Genomic DNA, 21,529 nt, shown 5'->3' with positions numbered 1-21,529 from the left:
TATTGTTAACAATAAGAGAACCAATACAACTGACCCCTAGTCTTGATTCAACAAGAGTTGTTCGTAAAACATGTATGCCCCCAACCCCATGATGAGTTGCCCCATTTTCAGTCCTGTGATCACTGTGACCTTGACCTTTGACCTACTAGCCCCCAAAACAACAGGGGTCATCAGCTTCAAAAAGCCCAATCATGCTATCAAGTTTGAAAGTACTGGGTCAAGTGGTTCTCAAGTTATTGAGTGGAAACTGTTTTCAATGTTTAGGTCCCTGTGACCTTCACCTTTGACTTACTGATCCTTAAAAAAGCAACAGGGGTCTTCTACTTCATTAAGCCCAATCAAGCAATCAAGTTTTTAGGTTCCTGGTCAAGTGATTCTCAAGTTACAACGCAGAAATAGTTTTCAATGTTCAGGTCCCTGTGACCTTGACCTTTGACCTACTAATCCAAAAAACTACAGGGATCATCTATTTGGAAAGTCCAAACAAGCTTTCACGTTTGAAGGTTCTGGGTCAAGTAGTCCTCCTCAGATGGATGGACCGACATACTGACGCGACTGACAGTTGCAAAGCAATATACCCCTGCTTCTTTGAAAGGGGGCATATAACTAGAAAGCATCAAGCTGATTCAAAGGATGAGGGTCATCATGTAAAAATTTTGATTGTGCAATGAATTCTTTTCTAAGAATTTTTTTCCAGACCATTTTCTTACTTCAGTTTTAACAGAGCAATAGAATGTACCAAACAAAAAAAACATTCTGTAACTAATATCTATACTTGGCAATTGTTTGAAGGCTCGGAATAAATTTGTGAAAAACAGCATATACTGGGATATTTTGGGCACAGTAAATAATTAGCCTTACCATCCACCCCTACTGGAAGGTGAAAATTGACTGTACCAACTTTATACAAGAACATAATATAATGAATTTACTTATTAGATTAATTCAACTTCCTTTTGTGTAACTGGCAAACAAATCAAGCCATGTTAGAATGTATTCTATCATCAGAATGGCATATGCCAAAATCAATCTTCAAGGTTTCTGGCAGAATTATGCAAAATTAGACCATACCAAAATATCCTCAAGTGTGTTTTTAAATTAACTCCACTAAGGAAACTTGAATTCTATAGTAGCTAAACTAATAAGCATGTAAAAAAGAGCAAATTTTCAAACAGTCCTTCGATTCTCCATTATTTTCTTCAGTTGTAATGAATGACAATTCACATAGATCCTGTATTTATCACTAGTACATTGAGCATTTTTATTAATGAGTCAAGTCTGAGAGATCTAACAAATGGTCCCTTCATCTACAGACGATATTTCACGTACTGAAAACTAGTTCTGTTTATCTTTGACTCTAAAATCTCCATGAACTGGTCCCCAGTAGAGTTGTCTTGTATACTGAAGTACAAACTGGTCTAAAAATAGACTGAGTAGATACCACAGGGGAGCATACTCTAAAGTTATCAATCCCATGACATCCCAGTCATAATGTGTATAGTCCCAAGGACAAAGGTCAAACTGTTGCAGTATAAATCCTGAGCTAAACTCCCATAGGTATGTCCAAATTAGGTACACAAATCCTCGTACAAAGAGTGGAATTTTTCTTTTACAGCATTCTATATGAATCTGTTCACAGATTAGGCCCGATATTCCATATATAGGCATGATCCAGATGCTGGTATTACCCATAAGCTTCCAGTTCAGGTTAAACACAAACTCCCAACCTGCTGTGAACATAATCTCTGTAGCATAGCCATGTAGAGCATATAAGTACCATCTCCAAAACAAGGACAATGCTCCAACTTCCTCCATCCTGCAATTGGAGATTCTGAAATGATTTTGTGTACACATAAGTGATATTTACATGACTCAAGATTAACATAACAAGAGCTGTTGAAGGACAGCAAAGCTCGTCTCTTTAAAGCTCTGTCACTAAAAATGTAAAAACAACAAATATACAGACAAGTAAACAAGGCTGAAAGTGTCTCTCTCACCCACAGAAGCTTTGACTCATGAAATAGGTGCAAAATGAGTTTTAAAAAAGTATTCTAAAGTTTCAAAGCAATATCTGTAACAATTTTTTGAAAATTGTCATTTTTTTGAAGTTGCAAAGGCTGATTTCTTCAAGGTCAAGGCCACTAGGGGCCATGACTCACCATGGGAGTGTAAAATGAGATTTTGAACCATCCTACAAGGTTTCAAAGCAAAATAATTATGTAACAGTATGTAACAGTATTCGAGAAATTGTCATTTTTGTGAATTTTCAAAGGCGTCCAAAAAATCTAAAAAATGCTTATTTCTTCAAGGTCAAGGTCACTAGGGGGACAGGACTCACCATGTGGGTGTAAAATGAGTTTTTGAACCATCCTACATGGTTTCAAAGCAATATATGTAACAGTTTTCGAGAAATTGTCATTTCTGTGAATTTTCAAAGGTGTCAAAAAATCTAAAAAATGCTAATTTCTTCAAGGTCAAGGTCACTAGGGGGCCAGGACTCACCATGGGGGTGTAAAAAGACTTTTTGAACCATCCTACAAGGTTTCAAAGAAATATATGTAACAGTTTTCAAGAAATTGTCATTTTTGTGAATTTTTCAAAGGCGTCAAAAAAATCTAAAAAATGCTAATTTCTTCAAGGTCAAGGTCACTAGGGGGCCAGGACTCACCATGGGGGTGTAAAAAGACTTTTTGAACCATCCTACAAGGTTTCAAAGAAATATATGTAACAGTTTTCAAGAAATCGTCATTTTTGTGAATTTTCCAAGGCGTCAAAAAAATCTAAAAAATGCTAATTTCTTCAAGGTCAAGGTCACTAGGGGGACAGGACTCACCATGGGGGTGTAAAATGAGTTTTTAAACCATCCTACATGGTTTCAAAGCAATATATGTAACAGTTTTCGAGAAATTGTCATTTCTGTGAATTTTCAAAGGTGTCAAAAAATCTAAAAAATGCTAATTTCTTCAAGGTCAATGTCACTAGGGGGCCAGGACTCACCATGGGGGTGTAAAAAGACTTTTTAAACCATCCTACAAGGTTTCAAAGAAATATATGTAACAGTTTTCAAGAAATTGTCATTTTTGTGAATTTTCAAAGGCGTAAAAAAAATCTAAAAAATGCAAAATTATGTCCCCTTTTGAATTTAAAAACTTCTGGTTAAAGTTTTTCATGCAAGTTACTATCTCCAAAACTAATGCAGATACATTTGTACTGGACTGAAACTCTGTAGATATTTCAATATTTAGGGTACTGGTAATATTCCTGCTTCTGGGACAAAAATTCGAATAGTCGAGCATCGGCTGTCTTACAGACAGCTCTTGTTGTTTTACAAAGTTATGCTCCATATCTGGTTAAGTTTTGTAAGTAAACTGGTATCTTAGTATCCACTAATGGTAATGGATTGAAACTTCACACATTTGTTCATTGTGATTTTACAGACACTGGTGACATCGGCTGTGTCAGCAATTGGGTATTACTCAAAAACCGTTTTATATATTTCTTTTAAACCTTGTATGATGATTTAGAAACTAATTTTACACCCCTATGGTGAGTCCTAGCCCCCTAGTGACCTTGACCTTGAAGAAATTAGCATTTTCAAAATACATGTCAGAGGGGCTTGATGCTATGACCTAGTTTTATAAACCTGGTGACACGTGAAGTTTCAATTCAATAATTGCATTATTTTTTGAGATAGTAACTTGCATGCAAAACTTTAACCAGGAATTTTTAAGTCCAAAAGGGGGCATAATTTGGCCAAAAATAAACTTTAGAATTGTGGAACTTGATGCTATCACCTAGTTTTATTACCCCGAAGACACGTGAAGTTTCAAATCAAAATCTGTATTAGACTTGGCAATAGTAAGTTGCATGTAAAACTTTAAACAGGATTTTCTAAGTCCAAACGGGGGCATAATTTGCACAAAATACATGTCAGAGTTATGGGACTTGATCCTGTCAGGTTGTTTATTGACCTAAAACAAGAAAAAACAAGTGAATGAAGTATTGCCATGCAATACAAAGTCCCTTACTGGAAGGCACCTAAATGTTCTCTACGGCAGTATAACATAATGAACTGATATCTGTCAATGATGTATAAACAATATTGTACTATATATACAATATGTTATAACAAAACACATGAATTAAAATTTGCATATACAAAAACCTACAGTTGTTGATTGTTTCATAACATCTATAAATATAAACAAGAGTGCCAGAATGTCACAATGTACGCCCGTCATAGCAAATTTCTTTACACTAGCACCTGTATCTTCATATCAGGGATATAAACTAGCTTTTTTTATTTAGGGGCCCAGACTGTCAATAATAAATATTTAACATTAGGTATATGGGCATATTCTCCAACAATTTAGGGGCCCAGCCCAAAATCTAGGGGCCATGGGCTACTGGGCCCCTGCTAATTTATATCCCTGCATATGGATTTTTTTGGGCAAATTATAAAAAAGTTATAATAAATATAAGTTATTTATAGTAACAACAAAGGGAAGTTAATCCTAAACAAAAATTCTATATAAAATAAGTCCAAACAAAACTCTTTACCAGGTAGAGATAGGTCAAAATACACCAAAAAATATTAGGTAATATGCATGTTGTACCACAGAAAGGTGGACTTGATTTTTCACTACGGCCAGTAATAAAAAAAGTTAAAATATAAGCTATTTATAAAAATAGCAAAAACAAAGGGAAGTAATTCTAAAAACAAGGGTGCCTCATGGTGGTGAACATTTGTGCCAAGTTACATCAAAATCCCTCCATGCATGAAGAAGAAATGCTCTGGACAAAGTCATTCTTGAATTTGACCTTTGACCTCTAAGTGTGACCTTGACCTTAGACCTAGGGTCCTGGTTCTTGCGCACAACAATCCTTCTCATGGTGGTGAACATTTGTGCCAAGTTACATCAAAATCCCTCCATGCATGAAGAAGAAATGCTCCGGACAAAGTCATTCTTGTATCTGACCTTTGGCCACTAAGTTTGACCTTTACCTTAGACCTAGGGACCTGGTTATGCATGACACTCCGTCTCATGGTGTTGAACATTTGTGCCAAGTAATATTAAAATCCCTTTAAAGATTGCTGAGTTACAGACTGGACAGGAAAAAAGCCCTTTTGGCCTTTGACTTCCAAGTGTGACCTTGACCTTTCAGCTAAGGGCCCGTGTTTTGCGCATGACATGTTGTCTCATCCAGGGGAATATTTGTGCCAACAGATATTTAAATCCTGTTTTGCATGACAAAGTTATAGACCGGACAGGAAAAAAATCTCATTGACCTTTGATCTACAAGTGTGACCTTGATCTTTAAGCTAGGGTTTTGTATATTGCACATGACACGTCGTCTCATCATGGGGAACATTTATGCCAAGTAAGTATGACATCTGGACCAGACACGAAACAGACCCTGTTCATGCTATGTTAACATTTGACTACCAAGTGTGATCTTGACCTTTGAGCAAGGGGTCTGAAAGTTGTGCAAGGCATATTGTCCTATTATGGGGTACATTTGCGCCAAGTAATATTAAAATCCCTTCATGAATGGCAGAGTTATGGACCAGACATGAAACAGACCCTGTTCATGCCATGTTAACATTTGAGTGCCAAGTGTGACCTTGACCTTTGAGCTAGGGGTCTGAAAGTTGTGCAAGACACATCATCTTATTATGAGGTACATTTGTGCCAAGTAAGATTAAAATCCCTTCATGGATGGCAGAGTTATGGACCAGACAGGAAAAAAGCCATGTTGACCTTTGACCTCCAATTGTGACCTTGAACTTTGAGCTAGGGGTCCGGGTTTTGCGCATGACACATCGTCATATCATGGGGAATATTTGTACCAAGTTTTATTAAAATCCCTTGATGAATGACAGAGTTATGGACCGGACACGAAATTGCGGACGGACGAAATGAATGACAGAATGACGGACGGACGGAAAAGTGCATTCCTATAGTCCCCGAAACTGGTTTTCAACCAGAAAGGGACTAATAAGTTTCAAAGTTATATGCCTTTAAATAATAGCGATATGTACTTGCACGCAAAACTTTAACCAGGATTTTCTAAGTTCAAAAGGGAGCATAATTTGGCCAAAATGCATGTCAGAGTTATGGGACTTGATGTTTTCAGAGTTATGGGACTTGATGTTTTTACATAGTTTTATTACCCTGAAGACACATGACAATTCAATATTTGCATTAGTTTTGGAGATAGTAACTTGCATGCAAAACTTTAACAAGGATTTTCTAAGTCCAAAAGGGGGCATAATTTGGCCAAAATACATGTCAGAGTTATTGGACTTGACCTAGTGAGGTTGGTAATTGGCCTAGAAAAAGAAAAAGTAGTTTCAAAGCTATATGCCTTTAAATAATAGCTGTATGTACTTGCATGCAAAACTTTAACCAAGGTGAGACGCTGACGCCAGGGTGAGTAGAATAGCTCGGACCATTCTTCGAATAGTCGAGCTAAAAATTACATTAAATCTTTGACCTCAAGAAGTGACCTTGACTTTTGAGCTAGGGTTTTGGATGTTGCACACCACATGTTCTCTTGTTATTGTAGTTATTTGTGCAATGTTATAGGGAGTATCCATGCATGCATATAAAAGTTAAAAAAGTTAAAGAGCAGACATGAATAATTACCTTAAACTGTAGACTTCTTGATATGACCATGAACTTTGACCTTGGGGCCTAGATTTGTATGACATATCGTCTTGTTATGGTGAATATTTTCGCCAAGTTATTAGAATATCAATGCATGCTAAATAAAGTTACAAAGCCGACAAGAAAAATTACCTTAAATATCTTACCTCTAAGTGTGATCTTGACCTTTGACCTATAATTAAATTGCTAAAGCAACATAAATTTTTCTGATAGTTGTTATTTGGACCAATTTATTTGAATACAAGAAACTTCACCTTATATCTTTGGCTTCTGAATGTTACCTTGACCTTTGAGCTTGGGGTCTGGCCAGTATGAAAAGATAAGGCGGAATCCGCCCTGACACTAAGGCCAGATGGATTTCGCCTAAATAGTGATATTTATAGGCGGACTATAGACCAGACATGGATTATTTTAAAAATTCCGCTTAACAATTAGACAGATTTTTCCTTAGATTCAGGTTAATGCTTCTCAGATTCTCACTAGGCGGACATTTTAAGATAAAATAAGGGGAACTGTTGAACTTAGAAAAAAATAGCTGTCCTTAGACAAGGTGGATTTTTTGAAGGTGGTAACTGTTAATCAATCAATATGAAATCTGATCTGTGAGCTGATTACAACCAGAAGTTGTGGTCAATGTTTAGGGCAAAAACTGACTTTCTGCATGCATTTATACTTGTGGTGGTCAAAGTTTAGGGCAAAAACTGACTTTCTGCATGCATTTATACTTGTGGTGGTCAATGTTTAACTGACTTTCTGCATGCATTTATACTTGTGGTGGTCAATGTTTAGGGCAAAAACTGACTTTCTGCATGCATCTATACTTGTGGTGGTCAAAGTTTAGGGCAAAAACTGACTTTCTGCATGCATCTATACTTGTGGTGGTCATGTTTAGGGCAAAAAACTGACTTTCTGCATGCATTTATACTTGTGGTGGTCAATGTTTAGGGCAAAAAACTGACTTTCTGCATGCATTTATACTTGTGGTGGTCAATGTTTAGGGCAAAAACTGACTTTCTGCATGCATTTATACTTGTGGTGGTCAAAGTTTAGGGCAAAAACTGACTTTCTGCATGCATTTATACTTGTGGTGGTCAATGTTTAGGGCAAAAACTGACTTTCTGCATGCATTTATACTTGTGGTGGTCAATGTTTAGGGCAAAAACTGACTTTCTGCATGCATTTATACTTGTGTTGAGTTGGTAGTGTCATTGGAATGAGTTTATATTTTTTGGTAAGTTAGAAAATTTTTCTCTAGATTAGTCTTCAAAAACATCTTTTCTGGAAGCTTAAATTATTTTCACATGTTTTCCATAATCATATTATATACATGTAATACTTTAAGGTCTACAAATGAACAAACCCAATATCAATACTATTGAAAATATATAACAACTCAGTCTTAAACATTATTTTGTGTCAAAAATATTACAAAATTTTCTTGGATGAACTTGTTTGAAACATCATCAAAAAAAAAGAATTGCATAGAAACATTTGCTTCATGTGCAGGGATCACTTATAAAATAGGAAGTGGCTAGGAGTTCTATGCATAAAGCTGCCGAAATTCACTTTGTTTCTTTTGGTTAGTATATCGTACATGTTATTATCTTAATTAATTTTACCATTTCAGCAAGCCATGCCCTTGCATTTATCTGCGTTTACTATGTCTCCAAAGGTGTACTCGCCATACTGTCCCCCATATTGGAAAGATATAAACTAGTATGAATGAATGCGGAAATCACTGTCGGCATTGGAGCAAGGCGAAATAAACTTGAAATTTAAAAATAAAAGAAACGATTAAAACAAATTATTAACTAGAGATGCTTTTGAGAAAAGCGCATGTCTCCCACAACTGCCCCTATGTAAAATGTCTAGTTTCTTTAGATGGTTTAGACGAGTGGATCCAATTATATGGTCTGGATGAGTGGATCCAATCAGTAATTCAAGGGCCATAAATCAAAAGTGCTTGGGTGGATTTGGCTAGTTATCGAACTTGGCTAAGGTCTTATGGCAAAACGCATTTTGTTCAAGTTTAGTGAAGATCGGATGAGAAATGTTGGATTTAGAGAGCGGACAAGAGTAAAAAGGCGGATTTTTCGGTAATTCAAGGGCCGTAACTCCAAAATGCCTAGACCGATTTGGCTAGTTATCAAACCTGGCCGAGGTCTCATGGTCAAACACATTTTGTTCAAGTTTGGTGAAGATCGGATGAGAAATGTTCGACTTAGAGTGCGGACAAGAGTAAAACTGCCAATTTTTCGATAATTCAAGGGCCGTAACTCCAAAATGCCTGGACCGATTTGGCTAGTTATCGAACTTGGCCGAGGTCTCATGGTCAAACACATTTTATTCAAGTTTGGTGAAGATCGAATGAGAAATGTTCGACTTAGAGTGCGGACAACTGTAAAACTGCCAATTTTTCGATAATTTGAAAATTTGTATTCAAATTAGAATTTTATGAGTAAATAATACCTACCTGACATTACCGTAAGGATTATTCCGTTCGGCACGGCTTTTAACCCGCTCTAAACCCGAAGTAAAAAACTTGACCTTCACGGTCAAATGTACTTCCGTTAGAAGCACCATGCTTCAGTTTCCTTGTAGGCGTAAACAAGTCGCCTGGAAACAAGATATTAATGGGGAGGATGGGAGGGTAAATGTAATGTCAGGTAGGTATTATTTACTCATAAAATTCTAATTTGAATACAAATTTTCAAATTTCATTTCGTAAATAACCTACCTGACATTACCGTAAGGATTTTCTAGATTCCAAAGCAATGTCATGGGAGGAGGGAAATTTGTTTCCAACCCCAAAAACATCTGAATCATATAAAATAAGTATTAAACAACAGATAAATTATGTTATTTACCTGAATTAATCTTCATCTGTACTCTACAGTTTATATGGACATCGAAGAATAAAACACCATGCTCTTCCCACTATTTACATCTACTATACAACAGTTACTGTAATATCCCCTATATACATGTCTGTAATCCTAAGTTAACTGGTTTTAATAAAACACTGTTCAAAATCCAGGCAACCCGCCGGAAGAGATAACACAGAAAAAGTTTATTTAAACTTCCAAATAATTAACATTAACTTGTTTTAAATAATGTTTCACAAATGTGGTCTCTTTTGACCAATCCGCTGACTCCATAATTTGCTGAAAAGATGCTCCTTTAAAAATTGCCCACGAAGGTCCTATACTCCGTGTAGAATGTCCAGTTACACAACCCACTGACTTATTGGACTTTTTATAACAGTATCTAATAGTACTAGTTATCCATCTAGATATTGTCTGGGATGAAACTGGCTTATGAGGTTTGTTGATTGCCAAGAATAATTTCAAAGAAACGTCTGATTCACTACGAAACTTTTCAGTTTTCATTAAGTAATATGTCAGAGCTCTTTTGGGATCCACAAATTTATCTCTTGTGAATGCAGGTATGAAAATTGACCTTTTTATATGACTAGGTCTATCAGTCTTGGATAAACCAGTTCTAAGAAATGTGACACCTTTCTTCTGTATATTTACATTTTGTTCTCCAAGCTGTAAAGATTGTAGGTCACTGCATCTCTGGAAAGTGGTGACAGCGATCAAAAAACAGGTTTTCCAAGTAACAAATTTCAAAGCAGCATCCTTCATAGGTTCGAATGGAGCCCGTCTCAAACAACCTAAAACGAGAGGTAAATCCCATTCGGGTATTAGTTTTTTTACGGGTGGTCTTTGATTGAAAATACCTTTTAGTAGACGAATAATACAAGGATGCTGACCTACAGGTTTTCCCTCAATTGAGGGTAACACTGAAGATAACATGGATCTGTACCCATTAATTGTCCTATATTTTAAACCTTTGTCAAAAAATAGAAAGGACAAGAAATCTGCACAATCAGTTAAAGTTGCTGCATACGTATCAACCTGTTGTTGACTACACCAACTACTGAACAGTCTGAATTTGCAGCGATAATCTTTCTGGGTTCCCTTTCTCCAGGAGGAGGCCAGTAAATTTCTAGTTTGTTTTGAAAACCCCTTTGATAACAAGTTTCTGTCGATAACAGCCATGCAGTCAGACTGAGAGTTTGTGGGTTTGGATGTACAAGTTTGTTCACCCCTTGAAACAATAGGTCTTTCCTGCATGGCAGTCTGACTGGTTGTGCAATCAGTAACTGTAACAGTTGGGGAAACCAAAACTGTCTTGGCCAACAGGGGCAATCAAGATTAGTCTGCAATTCATTTGACACTGAAAATGTGACAATACCCTGGGAATCAACTGGACTGGGGGGAATGCATAAGCAAACATGTTCATCCAGGATATTGACAGGGCATCCACTGCAAATGCCTGATGATGTGCGGTCCAAGAACAAAACACTGGTGTTTGTTTGTTTTGTGCTGTTGCAAATAAATCTATCTGAGGTGCCCCCAGAGTGTTGAAAATCTGAAACACTACTGTTTTGTTCAAGCACCACTCGGTTTCTCGGACTAAGTTCCGACTCAAAGCATCTGCTAGAGTGTTCAAACTCCCCTTTACAAAGGCTGCTTTCAGCTTGATATTGTTCTGTAGAGCTAAATTCCATAGCTTCCAGGTCAGACGACACAACTGTTGAGATTTGGTACCCCCCTGTTTGTTTATGTACTGGATAACAGTCGTGTTGTCTGATCTGATCAGAACATTCTGGTTCCGTAATTTCGGCAAGAAATGTTCCACTGTATGAATTACAGCTTTCATTTCCAGACAATTTATGTGTAGCAACCTCTCTATCGGAGACCAACGGCCTTGCACTGTACAACGGTTCATGTGACCACCCCACCCCCATGTCGAGCTTGCATCTGTCGTAATTGTGACTGGAAATAACTCTGTCACAAGTGTGCGACCCCTCAAAATGTTCTGATCCTGTAACCACCATTCTAAATGTTTCAACAGGTCTGGTGTAACAGGAATCTGGTATGACAAAGCCATTCTGGAGGGACTCCAGTTGTTCAACAGATGAAGTTGGAGTGGTCTCATGAACAGACGAGCATTGGGTATAAGTTCTAGGCAAGATGCTATCCGACCCAATAAAATAAGGAAATGTCTTGCAGTTGCTTGCCCTTGTATTATACTGAGAACTGCTTTTTTTTAAGTTTACTATTCTCTCTTGAGTAGGGTACACTAATCCATGATTTTAGTAGAAATAGGCAGCCTATGAATGTTGGATTTGAACAGGATTCAATTGAGATTTGGTTTTGTTTATCATGAACCCCAGCTGAAAAAGTGTATTGAGAATTACAGTTCTGTCCTGTAATAACCTTTCTCTGCTTTGTTTCAGAGCTAGCCAGTCGTCCAGATAATTTGACAGTATTATTGCATGTTTGCGTAAATGTGCTGTTACAACTGAAACTATTTTTGTAAAAATTCTCGGAGCTGAAGTTGGTCCGAAGCAGAGAGCTCGGAACTGATAGATTTTGTTTTGAAAAGCGAAACGAAGGTATTTTCTGTGATTTTTGTAAATTTTTATGTGAAAATAGGCATCTTTCAGATCTAGATTTATACTCCAGCTGCCTTTTTCTACTAAATGCAAAACCTTTTGAATTGTCTCCATTTTGAAATGTAATTTCCGGAGATACCTGTTTAGAGGTTTCAAGTTGATGACTGGTCTCATTTCCCCATTTTTCTTCGGGACAAGAAATAATGTGCTGTAAAAACCTTCTTTTGCATGGTTCATTTTTACTCTTTGAATGACATTTTTTTTTGTAAAAGCTTGTCTATTTCTTCTTTTATGAAGGGAATATGGTTTGAAGGCACTTTTGTAGTTTTGATGCCCGAAAAAGAAGGTTTCTTTAAAAATTCCAGTTTGTAACCGTTTTTTATTACATCTAGTACCCATTTGTCTTGAGTAATTTGTTCCATGCTGGTAGAAAATGAGACAGTCGACCCCAACAGGAATCTCCGGATGTTTTGCTATAGTACATACCTTGTCATTGTTCATCTGCTTTTCCAGTCTTCCTTTAGTGGCGGTACTCTGGGAAGATCTCTTAAAGTGGGGAAAGCTAGATCTTTTCTGTTTGTGACTGAACTTGTCTTGATCTCTGGATACCTTGGGGATCCGAAAATTGTTAAAAGTACGGTCTGCAGTGCTAGATGTTGCTGCAGTATTATGACGTTGTTCCAATCTAGGTCTTTTAAAAGTATGATCCTGAGCTGGTATAGCACCTTGTTTTCGTTTAAGATCTCTCCTTTTTATATCTGGAACAATGTCTTCTATTTGTTTCTTTTTCTCTTTCCTACTTTTCAGAAAGGTTTCAAAGTCTGGACCAAAAACACCTTTTCCTGACAGAGGGAGATTGGTCAGCTCATTAGCATCGTCTAATTCAAAAAGTGCAGAATCGGTCATGGCTACAGTGCGACGAATAACATGGTGAAAAGCACCAGACCTTCCCATTTGATCTAGGGATTTAGTTGTCATTGCGAATATATCCTTGACTTGCTTCATAGCCTTTTCTTTGTCAAAGGAATCATCTTGAAACTGTTGAAGTAATGTAGCAAGACTCTGTTGAATATATGTAGTCATCACGATGCCTAGCCTAGCAGCTTGTTGACCTTTATATGCTATTTGTTCCACTTTTTTACAAGGCTGAGTAACTAAAGACCTTGAACGAGATTTACTGAATGAGGCCTTAGATCCATGCCGTTTAACTAAACAACTTTCAATAAGGGTGTCTAGTGGTGGCACCTGAAGAAATTCATTGGTTTCTTCATCAACTGGAAAAAGTTCAAAGTTTTCTTCTGCAAATGAAGATAAATATCTAGGTGTCTTTGACCTAAAACTGTTTTCTATCACTTCCTTTTGCGAAGCATCGAGTGAAATGCCCTCTTGTTTGACATTTTTCTTGATTGTAGCATCTTCGCCAAACAAATCAAACAAGCACTTTTTATTTGTTTGTGATAACTGTTGATTGTCATCAGAAATTTCTTCTGTGAACATATTGTCATTTTTAGACCGTACTGACAGCGCATCATCATTTTCACATGAGTTATTTGATGAAGCATATGAATCACTGTCTTCAGAATGATCTGAAAAATGTTTCCGTCTGTGTGACGAAACTTTCTTTTTCTGTCTGTGTGACAGAGACTGTTTTTTCTGTCTGTGTGACGAGAAATCATCCTGTCTGTGTGACGGGGAAGAAACTGGAGACAATGACCGTCTGTGTGATCGGTCATTCTGTCTGTGTGACGGGGAAGAATCTGGAGACACTGACCGTCTGTGTGATTGGTCAGATTTCAAACTTTTAATCAAATCTGCTAGACCTTCCACAGTCTTATTGACATTGGCAATATTACTGTCTAAACTATTCAAACGACCATCCATATTGCCAAATTTTTCATTCCATTCCGCTTCTAAAATATCATAGCGAGAACGACGCTTACCTTTATTACCAGTGGAAGGTGTACCGGAATTTGTTTCCGAATGAGAAACGTCCGAAATGTGTTCATCTTCGGAGGCAATATCCATCCGAGAACGTTTGACCTCTAACTCGGTCATTCCCAGACAAGAAACATTCACTATCCTCAAACAACAAACTTTTAAAAAAAAAGTTAATACTAAGAGCGAGTAGAAAAACGTCCGACTTGTTTGCGCCGAAAGAGAAAACTGAAGCATGGTGCTTCTAACGGAAGTACATTTGACCGTGAAGGTCAAGTTTTTTACTTCGGGTTTAGAGCGGGTTAAAAGCCGTGCCGAACGGAATAATCCTTACGGTAATGTCAGGTAGGTTATTTACGAAATGAAATTCAAGGGCCGTAACTCCAAAATGCCTGGACCGATTTGGCTAGTTATCGAACTTGGCTGAGGTCTCATGGTCAAACACATTTTGTTCAAGTTTGGTGAAGTTCAGATGAGAAATGTTTGAATTAGAGTGCGGACAAGAGTAAAAAGGCCGATTTTTGGTAATTCAAGGGCCATAACTCCAAGATGCCTGGACCGATTTGGCTAGTTATCCAACTTGGCCGAGCTCTTATGGTCAAACACATTTTGTTCAAGTTTGGTGAAAATTGGATGAGAAATGTTCGACTTAAGAGTGCGGACAAGCTTTGTGACACACACACAGACTGGAGTAAATTAATATGTCTCCCACACCACTGTGTGGTGGGAGACATAATAAGCAATTTCTGTTAATTACGTAGTACTGATCACATTTTTTTCAATTTGCTAATTTGCAAACTTTAATCCAATAAAAAAAACTGATGCACGGTGTTACAAATCAGTATTTAAAGTGATCAAATAATCCGCTGGAAGCTTTAATGGCATTTAAATTATTTTGTACCTCCATAAACATCTAATGACGCATATACAAGACAATATAATTTTACATTTAAATGATTTAAACATAGTACATGTTTAAAGCAAATAACATTTAGAAACGGCAAAGTAGTTTTCACGCATTCATTCGTATTAGTTTATAAAAATCCAATATGGCAGACATGGTATACGGCGAGTACACTTTTGGAGACATAGTAAACGCAGATAAATGCAAGGGCATGGTAATATTAATTAAGATAATAATATGCATGATACTTACCAAAAGAAACAAAGTGAATTTCGGCAGCTTTATGCACAGAAATAAAATTCCAGTTCCCTAGCCTATGCACGGTACATTGGCTAGAGAACCAGTTCCCGGCGAATAAGTTCACTGTCTAGGGAACCGATTCCGGTTCTCTAGCCACTGCCTTAAATTTAAGCTTCCATTAGGGCAAACAAATTGCTGATTAATAATTGCTATTAATAATTTTAACTCATCGGCTTCGCAATCTAGTTTTCCTCGGGATTAATGAATATAAAACTTCAGATTTGTGTCACTTGCAATATATTTAAAACCATAATAAACCCGAGTGCAAATTTTTTAAATCATCTCCTAGCTGTTTTTGACAGATAAATTAAAATCTTCCTCTCTTCAAATATCGTTTTCGTGATCATGCATGCAGTATTCATATTGATTACCGGACGTCTAGATTTTTCATTAAATTTGGGGAGAATGTAAAGGAAAAAGGTGGTCTCTAAAGATGAGTTTAATGAGCAGACTTTTCGTGACCTTTAAGTTTAACAGGCATACAGACACTAAATAGGAAAATGGCACCAAAAAAATGGTAGTCCGAAAGTCGCATAATGGCGGATACAAATAGTCCTCAGTTTTTTTGCTCTGTAGAGCTATTTTCCTTATTTTTTTTGCAATTTTTTTGCTAAAATCACATGGCAGGTCTATGCTTGACATGTAGGTAGCATTTTCATAATGAAATAACAACATGACATAATTTTTCATGGAAACTTAGATCATACACCACCACTACAATTTGGTGTCTCATTTTTAGCTGATTTTGCAGTTTGTGTGTCTGACTGAAAATATTTTTCTTGCATCAAACATGACCCCCACTTTTCTTTTGATTTTTATTCAGCACTGACAATAAGTAAATGTAAGTTACAGACAATTAAAATGGGTCCTGGTGTGTGCTGCGGCCATTGGAAATAGGTCAATTTTATATAGAATAAAGAAGAACAGCTATTTAGTGTGTTGTAACCTATAAGGTGACATTGGTAAAAATTGAAATCTGGCCAGATGAGGGTGGAAATGGGCTACTTTGATTAGAATTTGATAGAAAATGACAAATTAATTGCAATTTTGTTGTAAATGTGGGTAAAACCCAAAAATATCACATTTTCACTGTTTTGGGTGTATTTTTTTCAAAAACTGCATATTTATAGCCTAAAGATTGCTAATTTCTGGCAATCAGAGGTAAAAATGAACATATTTAACAGTTTAAATGTGTAATTTGTATGCAGATCAGAGTAGAAAATGACAAAACAGGGCAAAACAAGGCTACAGTTAGGGTAACTGCTTGAAAATTATGTCGCGACAGCTATTTTTGGCAAAATCTGACGCGTTGTCTTATGTTACTGAAAATGCCATAAAACCTTAGAAACTGTTGATATCAGGCTAAAACCTTGTATTTTTTCATGCATTTAGGTTGCTTGTACATTTCAAATGAAACTGGCACAATGTCAGAGAAAAAAGTTTTTCTTATAGGCATACAGACACTAAATAGGAAAATGGTGCGAAAAAAAATGGCAGTCGCATAATGGCGGATACAAATAGTCCTCAGTTTTTTTGCTCTGTAGAGCTATTTTCCTTATTTTCTTTGCAATGTTTTTGCTAAAATCAAATATGCTTGACATGTAGGTAGCATTTTCATAATGGAATAACAGGACATAATTTTTCATGGAAACTTAAGATCATATACCACCACAGTTGGTGTCTCGTTTTTTAGCTGATTTTGCAGTTTGTGTTTGACTGAAAATATTTTTCTTGCATCAAACATGACCCCCACTTTTCTTTTGATTTTTATTCGGCACTGACAATATTCTTCAAGTAAATGTAAGTTACAGACAATTAAAATGGGTCATGATGTGTGCTGCGGCCATTGGAAATAGGTCAATTTAGTGTGTTGTAACCTAACAACCAAAGTCCGAGCATGTGCGACTTGTCTGTAAAATTGGTGGTAAACTTGTGCCTTTCTAAAATGACATGATAACAGAGGACATTTTTTCAATTATCAAATTAAATTATTTGCGCATTTGGCTTATATCGAATCATTTAAACATACTTTAACGCCTTTAAAGTTTGATATTTCGATTGTTGTTGGGTATCCAAATTTGATGGCTACCTCCTTCGTGAAGATTACTAATAAAGGCAAACATTTCCCGTTACCAGCCGTGCCGTTCCGTATTATAGCTTCTTTTGACCGCCGCTACACTCGGCTGTTCTTTATTTTATATGAATGCTCTTACTCGACTATTTCTAGAATATCAGATTTTCTTTGACCCATAAGGCAGTGGCTAGTTCCGGCTACCTAGACAAAAGGTCTACGTAGCCGGTTCTAAATCTGTATCTGTATTGATACTCGAAATTAATTATCTCACTAATGAGCAAAAATTATCCAGGGTGTGTGCGCGCTTGATGTTAGATGTTATTCGCGCGATCTAAGAGAGCACGTTTGAATGTATCGTTTTTGGTACAAGTTACAACTGAGTCCGGTAATGAGCTCCAATCGCGGATGGTTGGAGGCATAAATGAGTTTTTGTATATGTCTGTATTACTTGTCACTTGTTTGATTGATTTAGAGTTGGATCTTCGTTGTTGACATGGGTTGTATTCCAGGAGATCATTAGCGGGGACGGACACCAGGTCGTAGACGATCTTATGTAGGAATGCCAGGCGCTGGTCTCGTCGGCGCTCGATCTTTAAGGGTTTCCACAAGCTCTAGGTACCCGGTGTAACATTAAATATTGACCCCGTTGAAAACTGACCCCATATTGATCAAAATTTAATGTTGAAATGTTGGCGGGGTGAATTCTCAACGTTAAAAAAAGGACCTTTTGATCAAAATTTAATGTTGAAGTGTTGGCGGGGTGAATTCTCAATGTTTAAAAAGGACATTTTGATCAAAATGTAATGTTGAAATGCTGACGGGGTCAATTCTCAACGTTGAAAAGGGACGCATGTGGTCTATTTTCAACGGGGTCAGTATTTAATGTTACACCGGCTCTATATGTACATATCGTATATGAACATGTAAGTCAAGGTAGCCGGCTCTTTAATAAACTGTATTATAAAGGATCATTATATTATTATTATTAGTTAAATAAATTACATTTCTTGTGATTTATTATTTACTATTTGTGATTTTATTCTGCTCCTGACTTGGAGCAGATTGTTTTAATGGGGAATATCTACAAAAAGATAATAAGAAAGACTAAATCCTCTTTTTCCAGCTTTAATTCACTAATTCATAAAATTATAAGGCAGAATGATGATACATAATACAATAAACAAGAAATGTCTTTAAAAAAAGACAAACGGCGTAGAGGTAATAATGTTTGGAGCACGAAAAAATCAGAATTAAACAGGATGTACAGACAGAAAAGATTTGGATATGCATATACGAACATATTATTCATTTGCAAATATTTCAACTAAGCAGCAAATTTAAATGATCAATAGGTATCCTTTCAGTGAAAGAAGGTCAAAATGATTTGACGTCCTGGGCTGATTCTGAAATAATTTCGTGTTGGGTCAGAATCCCCCATAAGTAACCCACTAGCACAATATGCCGACCAGCATACAATTAGTGGGACTGGAAAAGGCTAAAGCAGTTGAATACCTGAAATGAAAATAAAACCCTAGCTTTTGAATCACTAGTGACCCCATAACTCTTATTACTTGATTATGTTCTCAGTTTAAAAAACAAACAAACTAAAAGCAAAAAATCAAACATTTGCAGATTGGGAGACCTTCAATAAAATAATGTTGAATTTTTTTTATTTGGGTAAAGTAATAGGTAAATACTTACATAATATATGATGGAATAGTGATTTTTAAATTTAATTTGCACATTGTTGTTGTTTGCATAGTCATTATTTTCATGAAATTTAAGATTTTTCAGCTGACCTACTGGCCATTATTGGTGTTGTTATTTTTTTCGTCTGCACTTACCAGAGCGAGGCTCCAGTGGGGAAAGACCCCTGGTGTCAAATTATGTAGGGAATAACGCAGTTTCCTGAGATAATAACAAAGAATTGTTAAAATTTTCTGCTTTATTTTCACGAAGAACATGAATTATGCCGTGTATGCGAAACCGCGTACAATCCGAAACCGGGTACACTGACTACAGTTACAACCAGCCACCACTCATTCATCTGTAAGCGAGGTACGCAACGGGGGAAGAAGTTTACTTTCGATTTCTCTTGCGGTGATAAATTACTAAAAACTTTAAAATTTGAATAAATCATTTTAGTTTTGGGTAACAAAACTACTAAATATCTTCCATTTAATATGTGCCTTCTGAAATTCAATGTCATTTAAGACTTAATAAATGGTTTATCTTCTCAGCGCGCACCTGTTCCGTGTTCCGATTACTACAGAATCTAGGTCAAAATCCATGTTATACAGCTAACGCCGAAAAAAATTACTCATAACAAATGTGAATAGATCAAATAAAATTATAAATTGTTTATTTCAGATAATGAAAGATTTGCAAAATTTCCCACAGATTAACTTATTTCAGATATCTAAGAATCCTCAGCAAAACCGGCTGAAGTTTTCAATAACTATTGACCGACGTTTTGACATTATCAAATAGTTTCAAACTCTAAACTACCAAAAATTTTAAGAACAATTTCTAACAAGACTACCAAAATGATTAGAACTGTAAGTTATTAAATTATAGTCATTTTTTTTATAATATTTAAAAACAGATTATTTTTTTAACAAAATTCTAAACTAAAATTGTTATATACAGAAACAAACATGAAAAATACCGCTTACCTACAAAAAGATAATAAGAAAGATTAAGTCCTCTTTTTCCAGCTTTAATTCACTAATTCATAAAAGTATAAGGCAGAATTATACTGCCCGCTGGAAAAGGGATGTTTCAAGGGGCTCTCTCACTGTCCATTGGTTATTGGTAACTGACCAATCAGTATACTGCATTACTGGGAGGCAGGGCTGAAAAATTCTAGCTTAAGGTTGAAAAAAAAAAAAACTGTGAAAAATAAAGATTGAAGATAATCTGGAACTGTGTTTTATAATTTGGATATAATAAGTAGTGCCATATTCATCAGTAAATAAGGTGCTGCCGGAAGTGTTATTGTAGCTTCTATCTTGGATGCAGTTCATCACCATGTTGTAATATGTTTACCTTGGGAGAAAATAAAGATATCTGTCTGTCTGTCTGACTGTCAGTACCTATATGATCCATCTTAATTTTCGGCATTACAATTTACCTGTTTATTTCGCCGTATTTACGCACTCATATCATATCGGCCGACATTTTGTTATGTTAAAAAGTACTCGATACATATTTGAGATACCGTAATTCATTCTTAAAACAAAACAAAACAAACAATTAAAAAACAAAAGGGCAAAACAAAGAGTATCAAAGTACATTAAATAATGCGGCTCTACTAAACATACCGGCGTTTGATCCTTTCGTGCGCCCTTTTAAGTGATAATTTTAAGTGATCATCACTTTCGCACCTCTATGTGCGTCTTTAATTAATTAATTACTACATAATTTCTCCGCCAATTTGTCTATAAGTCAATAATCTTGATTGGTTCTACTTGTTTGTTTGAACATATGAGCTCTTTATTCTAAGGAAGCGTATACTAAATGTGAAAGATAAGTACATATCGAAACACATACATCTAAAGGATGGCCGACAATTTACATCATCTATCAAAAAAAAAAATCAATATATATATATAACTTTATTATGTATTAAGCCAATTCTGGCCCATGTACATGCATCAATATAACATAATCACAGAAGAAATAACAGTGCAAATATACAAGATGTGTAAGCAAGATGACAATAAATATATCAATAGATGAACACTTCATACCAAATGCATGTTAATTATATCTTTGAGAGAGGGAGAGACTGTAACAGCATTATTTAACATTATGACAAATATCAAGTGTTACAACATAATAGAGACTTTTAATAACATTTATTAATGACTGCTACATTGAATTCAAAATCAAGTTTCGTTTTTCAAACGCCTTGTATACATACGCTGAAAGTTTTCTTAAATCAGTAACATTTTCAGTTTTAATTAGTTCCATAAATTTAATATAATTAGGATGAAACCAATAGTATCTTCTAATGTACTGATGCCATAAATCCGTATATAGAGAGCACTCAATAATACAATGGTATTCATCCTCCAATACATTACAAAATAAACATTGTCTTTGATCCAAAGGGACGTTTACAGGTTTTTTTCCATCTGCCACTTTCTATTTCTAGCCTATGTGATGACATTTTT

General features: G+C 36.0%; 2 protein-coding genes and 1 long non-coding RNA gene across 5 annotated transcripts; all 3 read right to left on the bottom strand.

Moving 5' to 3' along the window:
- Positions 1 to 915: 915 nt before the first annotated feature.
- Positions 916 to 17,550, bottom strand: LOC123522984 (transmembrane protein 229B-like). 2 transcript variants are annotated; one of them, XM_045300546.2, is made up of 2 exons: positions 17,307 to 17,550; positions 916 to 1,816 (listed from the first exon to the last, which is right to left on the bottom strand). In XM_045300546.2, exon 2 carries the CDS (start codon positions 1,813 to 1,815, stop codon positions 1,336 to 1,338), a length of 480 nt encoding a protein of 159 aa, XP_045156481.1. In that variant the 5' UTR covers position 1,816; positions 17,307 to 17,550; the 3' UTR covers positions 916 to 1,335. The 2 variants fall into 2 exon arrangements, with proteins under 2 accessions (XP_045156481.1, XP_053402427.1); XM_053546452.1 differs by having other exon boundaries at positions 916 to 1,831; positions 17,307 to 17,549.
- Positions 9,202 to 10,856, bottom strand: LOC128557886 (uncharacterized). The gene is made up of 2 exons (XM_053546437.1): positions 9,539 to 10,856; positions 9,202 to 9,287 (listed from the first exon to the last, which is right to left on the bottom strand). The coding sequence occupies exon 1, from the start codon at positions 10,808 to 10,810 to the stop codon at positions 9,746 to 9,748; it is 1,065 nt and encodes a 354-aa protein (XP_053402412.1). The 5' UTR covers positions 10,811 to 10,856; the 3' UTR covers positions 9,202 to 9,287; positions 9,539 to 9,745.
- Positions 17,551 to 18,462: 912 nt separating the features above from the next.
- On the bottom strand, positions 18,463 to 20,065 carry LOC123539864 (uncharacterized). Of its 2 annotated transcripts, XR_006684111.2 has the most exons (3): positions 20,027 to 20,065; positions 19,196 to 19,259; positions 18,463 to 18,863 (listed from the first exon to the last, which is right to left on the bottom strand). It is a non-coding gene; the product is annotated as an uncharacterized LOC123539864 (long non-coding RNA). The 2 variants fall into 2 exon arrangements; XR_008369867.1 differs by lacking the exon at positions 20,027 to 20,065 and having other exon boundaries at positions 19,196 to 19,714.
- Between the last annotated feature and the right edge of the window lie 1,464 nt (positions 20,066 to 21,529).

The sequence above is a fragment of the Mercenaria mercenaria genome, chromosome 1, assembly GCF_021730395.1.
Source record: "Mercenaria mercenaria strain notata chromosome 1, MADL_Memer_1, whole genome shotgun sequence".
NCBI lineage: Eukaryota > Metazoa > Mollusca > Bivalvia > Venerida > Veneridae > Mercenaria > Mercenaria mercenaria.
Note: the sequence above shows the minus strand (reverse complement) of the source record. Positions and strands in the feature narration are given on the sequence as shown.